At 48.2% G+C, this 6,266-nt stretch overlaps 1 protein-coding gene across 1 annotated transcript; it reads left to right on the top strand.

The window, feature by feature from the left end:
- The first annotated feature begins 1,535 nt into the window (after positions 1 to 1,535).
- On the top strand, positions 1,536 to 5,548 carry LOC123165435 (uncharacterized). Its single transcript, XM_044583073.1, has 7 exons — positions 1,536 to 1,797; positions 1,879 to 1,959; positions 2,033 to 2,221; positions 2,784 to 2,954; positions 3,637 to 3,846; positions 3,994 to 4,082; positions 4,446 to 5,548. Exons 1-7 carry the CDS (start codon positions 1,683 to 1,685, stop codon positions 5,268 to 5,270), a joined length of 1,680 nt encoding a protein of 559 aa, XP_044439008.1. The 5' UTR covers positions 1,536 to 1,682; the 3' UTR covers positions 5,271 to 5,548.
- The last annotated feature ends 718 nt before the right edge of the window (positions 5,549 to 6,266 follow it).

The raw sequence follows: 6,266 nt of genomic DNA, 5'->3' as shown, positions 1-6,266 counted from the left end.
GAAAGGTTATACAAGTGAAAATGGCATGGGAGTGCATGATTTCGACATGAGGTTCATTTTTATTTTCCTGGATGGCTGATTTGTTCACGACATACATTTATGGAGCGATGCTATAGTTTGTTATGATCATTTTCCACAACCCACCACGAGTAATCTCTTATATATATTCTCTTGTACATAATGCTATGTTGTACATTCGTAATGTACTTATTGTAGATAAATACTACCTTATGGACTCCATATATCAAACATAGTTGGATAGTTGGATATGTAGCAAGAGTATCATGTACCAGAGTTACAACAACACCCTCCGAGGGGGAGATTCGAGACATTCAAGCATCGCCATTCTTCTTTGTGAAAGGTTCTCAAAAGATCATTTGATGTTCACAAGATGAAATGGCGAGTTCTCCTAGGCATAGCACGGTACGAAACAAGAGACCCAAAAGATGATCGTCAGTGTATGCATATGTTTCCACAATTGCATTCGTGATAGCAAGCTACATGATGAGTATTTTGACAGGTTTGACTATCATGCGTAGGTGCAAGTTCCATTGACGTGTACATGCATCAACGCTCTACCACCAGAAGATAATAGTATCATGGCTGCAACACGTGAGGCTATTAAATGTCAGTCTAGTACCTTGGGATTAGTCCTTCTCTTTGTAGTTTACCCCCTTTTGTTATGAAGGAAACTTTACTACATTTTTAGTTGTAATAATTAGCATTTTATGATATTCGTAAATCGCTTTCATGCTCATATTCGACGAAAAACTGTTGGAAACAACCAGACAATTTAGCACACTGTTTTAGTACAAGGGTATTACAAATATTTTAGCACACAACTCATACTACAATCTCGGAAAAGAAGTGGATGGCTAATTTTGTGGACAATTCCCCAAAATTTAATTCTGGATAATTAGGGGCTGGAAAAAAATGGCCAAACAAGGGGCTTCAGTAGGGTTTTAGATGGAGCCGATTTCCTAAACAAACCATGAAGAAATGTTTGAGGGTCGTGCCCAAGTAAACCTAGGCAAGGCATGGGAGCCAGCCTCATGAATCGAACCTGAAGCCCAACACTCGAATCAACTCAAAAATAGGGTTTCTACAAAAATACAACTATAGTGATGTATTCATATACGAATAAAATAGTTTTATTTTGATTAAATACAAAAGGTGCACTATTTCTTTATTTTGGAGCAGGCCGGGTCGGGCTCAGGCTTTGGGTTCACAGCCCGACCCAACACATGTCCAGGGGCCGGCCTGTTTGAGCTTCGATGAAAATGCTCCACGGCCCGAAACATAGGAAACCCAAAAGAAAGGCAACAAGACGGGCGAGCAGCAGTGTACCAGAGGCGGCAGCCATAGCACAGCAGCGAGCTCCACCACCACTCTGTTGTCTCTTCCACTTCCACTCTCTGTCCTCTCTCTCTCTCTCTCCCTCTGATCTCTGCCCGCCCCTCTTCTTTTCTTGCCTTTTTTTGGCGGAGAGCGAGAACTGCAGGTCCCCCCAAAAGAGGTCTGGATCCTTTGGTGTTTTCTCAACCTTCTTTACCTGTCCTCAAATGGCCGCCTCCCCCTCCTCACATCCCCCCTAGTCCCCTCCCCCATCTCCCTGCCTCCCCTGCTAGCTCTGCCGCTTCTTGGCTCTTTGCTCCACGGGAGGAGCACGTGAGCAGTACGCGATGGAGGCCAGGGCGGCGTCGGCGGCGAGCGCGAGGGGCGTGGCGGCGCTCCTCGTCGCCGCCCTCCTGCTCGGCGCCCCCGTCTCCGCCTCGGCCGCGTCCTCGTACCCCGCAAGTGAGCGAGCTCGGCTCTTGGTTTTTCAAGTTTTTTGCTTTGGTTTCTCCCGGCTGATTGGTTGGTGCCCGTCGGCGGCAGAGGTTCTGGGCGGGCTCCTGACCAGCACGGCGACGGCGGTGGCCAAGAAGCTCTGGTCGCTCAAATCGACCGCCAGGACGGGTAATCGGTGCGTTTCTTTCCCGGGGTTTCCGCGTTTCGGTTTCCTCAACGGAATCTTTGTGTCTGTTGGCAGCGACGGCGGCGGCGGCGTCCGGGAGGTCGATGGTGAAGTACGAGGGCGGGTACGCGGTGGAGACGGTGTTCGACGGCAGCAGTCTGGGGATCGAGCCGCACTCCGTCGAGCTCACCCCCGCCGGCGACCTGCTCCTGCTCGACTCCATGAACAGCAACCTCTATAGGGTCCAGCTGCCCTTGTCCCGATGTGAGCATGCCCCCATACTTCCAACTGCTTCTTCCTGTCCTTTTCAGGCTTTGCTGCTATATATTGGTATTAGTAGTACCAGTCATCATGGGTTTCTGCTAAATATGGTTGTTAACTAAATGATGTGGGCTTGTTTGGGTGGTTGGTCAGGGGTGATGTGTGATGGTTGCATGCTGAATTTTGAGGGCTTTGGTCAGGCATGTTTCTTGATTGCGATATGTTTGTTAGTTTATTATAGTTTGCAATTATGAGTTCCTGAGGAGATAGTGATGTGTTACGGGCCTGGTCACTTTCACTTCCCCTGTTTAGAAGTTTTACACACACGGCAAGTATTTGCCTGAACATTTTGTAGCGAAATATAGTATGATTTGTTGGCCACAGTTATTATCAAAATCTTCCATCTCTGATGTGAAGATCTGTCATTCCAGCTTTGGTATGCAAACACGTCCTATGTATTTTCTGTTCTGAAGTGATGAACTCTGTGTCTTTCTCTGTGGTAGCTACTGTTCAGCTTATATACTATTTTCCGTTGCATCTCTTGAAAATGGTTCAAACCATGCAGATAGCAGGCCGAAGCTTGTCGCTGGTTCGCTTGAAGGATTATCTGGTCATGTTGATGGTAGGCTCCGAGAGGCCAAGCTGAACCACCCTAAGGGATTTACAGTCGACGACAGGGGCAACATTTATGTTGCAGACGCTATGAACATGGCGATAAGAAAGATCAGTGATACAGGTAAGCTAAAATTTCTTATTGTAGGGTCTGTTCACATGATATTTGTAATGCCCTAGCAACCCATGTTTGATCTTTGTTTTCGATTGAGCTTCTGCGGTAATTTTTCTTAGCACTTGTGTCCAAAAGTTGCATTTGGGATAAGGTAAGCTGTAAGAGTGGATGCGGAGATCAAACACACAGGCTTAAATGTTATAACAGGTAATGTATCTAGAGTCTAATTATGGGTAGCTGAATTACCCTGCAAGTAAGTGAGCTCGGTTCTTGGTTTCTGAAGTTTTGCTTTGGTTTCTTGCGGCTGATTGGTGCCCATCAGTAGTCCTTGACATCAGTAGTTCTTGACATCAGCAGTCCTTGACATCATAATTGCTCAATCAGATTGTATGTGTTTTGAGTGTGTTCAATTAAACCAAGGGGTTTCATGGGCAAAACATCTATATATTTTTATGATAAATATCATATGGTGCTGATATGATTGCTTCGAGTTTGCCCAGCCATTTTAACTTCACAATTTGTACTTTTCAAATTGTTTTTATGTACAGATCTTTGGGCTTTATTCAGTTTGGCTGCAGAATTTTTTTTTTTGTGGATCTTGAAGAAACATCTAGAATAAATGTCCTTGTCTCCTTATGAATTTGTAAGTGGTAATGAGGAGATTCATGACAGGGTGAGCAATAATGTGTAGGGGTCACAACCATTGCTGGGGGAAAATCAATGAGAGGTGGACACATGGATGGACCCAGCGACGATGCAAAATTTTCAACAGATTTTGAAATCCGCTATGTCAGCAGCAGCTGCTCCCTCTTGGTCATTGACAGAGGAAACCAGGCAATTCGGGAGATTCCGCTCCAGCCTGATGACTGTGAATATCAGGATGAAGCTGGTTTCCCTCTAGGTACATTCCATTAACCTTTCCAATAGTACTATCTCACCAACGAATACTATTCTTGTCTGAAGCCATATTATCATGAATTCGCTGCTCACAAGGAAGTTCCACTAAAACCACAATCACTAATTACTTCAGTTTAAATGCTTATTACAGGTGTTGCCTTGCTTTTTGCTGCTGGTTTCTTTGGTTACATGCTTGCGTTGCTCCAGCGCCGTGTTTTAGGAATGGTCTCAGCAACAGAGGTAATTTTGCCAAACTGTTTTTGTTATTCTGAGGAAAACATCATGCACACTTGCTGGCAGCATGGCTTGGTAAGTAGGGCAGGGTCTATACTGGACCATGGTTCTACATCAGCAGGCCATCTCATGAATATGTTACAGTCAGCCTTTGGTCACGTAGATGTGGTGTCCATCGTCCTTTTGCCCACAGCCTGTTCACCCATTCATCAGTGGTGCTATGAATTCACTTTATTATTCCTCAAGAGCGAGCCTAGCTAGATCATTACTAAAGTAAAAGGCAGAGTCCATACATATTCTTCAGAACTGCTTTATTTATGCAGCAAATTTACAGTGACCTTCTTGGTAACTGAAATTTCAACCATGCAGGAACCTCAGACGCCTCCAAGACCCAGCAATGCAAGCATCCCTCCGTACCAGCCATACCAACCATACCAGCAGCCATTCAAGCCTTCGTTTGGCCCGCCGCTGATCCCAAATGAAGACGAAGCTGAAGAGGGATTCTTCACCTCAGTGGGCAAGCTCATGGGAGGAGCAAAATCATCCGTGGCAGACATGTTCTCCCGAAAGAAGCGCCCCGCAAGACAGCACCATCAGCAGCACCAGCAGAGAAGGGCTAGTCCTTGGCCAGTGCAAGAAAGCTACGCCATCCCGCACGGGGAAACGCCTCCACCGCTGGACTCGAGAGGGCCAACCCCTCAGAAGAACTACGCCTTCGTGACGACGGAGCCTGAGAAGGCTCACCACGTCCGCCACGGGCAGCCTTATCTCGGCGGCTGGGACGCACGCGGTCCTCAACCGCCGCCAGAGCAGCAGCAAGTGTATCCCCACCACCACCAGCAGCAGCTGCAGCAGCACAGACAGCAGCTGGAGCAACAGGTGTACCGGCAGCAGCACAGGCAACCGCCGGAGCAGCAGGCGTACCACCTGCAGCAGCAGCACCAGCAGAGGCGGCAGCCGGAGCAGCAGATGTACCAGCTGCAGCAGCACAGGCAGTACTCCTCCGGGCCGCAGACGTTCTACGAGCAGAGCTGCGAGACGACGAACGAGGTGGTGTTCGGCGCGGTGCAGGAGGTGGACAGCAAGCGGCGCATGGTGGAGATCAAGGCCGTCAACTACGGCGACACCTTCTACGAGCAGTACGGGATGCGCTACCGCAACAACTACATCGGCTACAACAGCAACAACTACTGACTGACGATCCACCCTTCCATATGACACTATCCTTTTCCGTTTCTTATATCCCTTGTCCTCCTCGTTCCTCAAGCGCTCAAGGAATGTAACGGGAGAAAAGAGGAAGTAGAAATCAGTAGTCTCATGCCTTAGATTGTGCAACGGAAGAGCTGAGGTTTTGGTAGTGTACCCTGATGAATGATGGTCATAGATTTCTGGCATTTCTTTATGTATGTATAGCACTCAAGTCTCAACTGCTTTGATAAGTAGTAGTATGGGCTGGGCTGGTCTTGATGATACATTCCTAAAATGGCTGGGTGACTACCAAGTACCAGTTCCAGGCCACTTGACTCCATTCTGACTGGAAGACATGGAGTGAATCCTGCATTGGTGAATAGGCATCACACAGGCCGGTGCTGCCATGGCCGACGTTAATTGCGCACGCAGTTGGACAGGGGCCAACAATTTCTCTCTGAGGCCGGTGTTGCCATGGATGAAAAGAATAGGACTTGTACTACCCAAAATCAAGAATTACGATCGGCACGGAATCTATTCTCTACATTTTCAGCACCGCATCATCATCGGATTGACGGGAATTTTCAGAAAACTAAAGCAAACGGGAACGCCAAGTTTCAGATAACTGACGGGAAACTGGGGACATAGTCGGATTCAGAGAAAGGAAATCTTACGCGTCCTCCATCGCCTAGTGCAGCGTCTTTAAATATCAACAAGTTCATAACATCTTGGCGTCCCACAAGCCACAACACCTTCCGATCCCGCAGGCAAACCTCGCCAAAATCCCAATCGCCCGCCCGCCCTCCCTCGATCGACATCACCCTTTCCCCCGCAGTAGAACCCTAGCGGCAGATCGGGCAGCCGCCGGCCGGGATGGAGGGGCTCGACGTCGACGACGTCTTCCACCACTACCGGCTGAGCCCTACGGAAGTGGAGGCCGTCACCTACTACCTGCCACGCCTCATCTCCGGCCAGACGCTGCACGGCGCCGACAAGCTCATC

This window comes from Triticum aestivum, chromosome 7D (assembly GCF_018294505.1).
Source record: "Triticum aestivum cultivar Chinese Spring chromosome 7D, IWGSC CS RefSeq v2.1, whole genome shotgun sequence".
Classification (NCBI taxonomy): Eukaryota; Viridiplantae; Streptophyta; class Magnoliopsida; order Poales; family Poaceae; genus Triticum; species Triticum aestivum.
This window is presented reverse-complemented; position numbering and strand designations above follow the sequence as displayed.

Bases quoted from the DNA above. Each gene is read 5' to 3' on its own strand.
- LOC123165435 (XM_044583073.1), top strand. From the start codon at position 1,683: ATGGAGGCCAGGGCGGCGTCGGCGGCGAGCGCGAGGGGCGTGGCGGCG. The intron at 1,960-2,032 runs GTAATCGGTGCG...GTCTGTTGGCAG, and splicing joins CAAATCGACCGCCAGGACGG to CGACGGCGGCGGCGGCGTCC. The intron at 4,083-4,445 runs GTAATTTTGCCA...TCAACCATGCAG, and splicing joins GAATGGTCTCAGCAACAGAG to GAACCTCAGACGCCTCCAAG.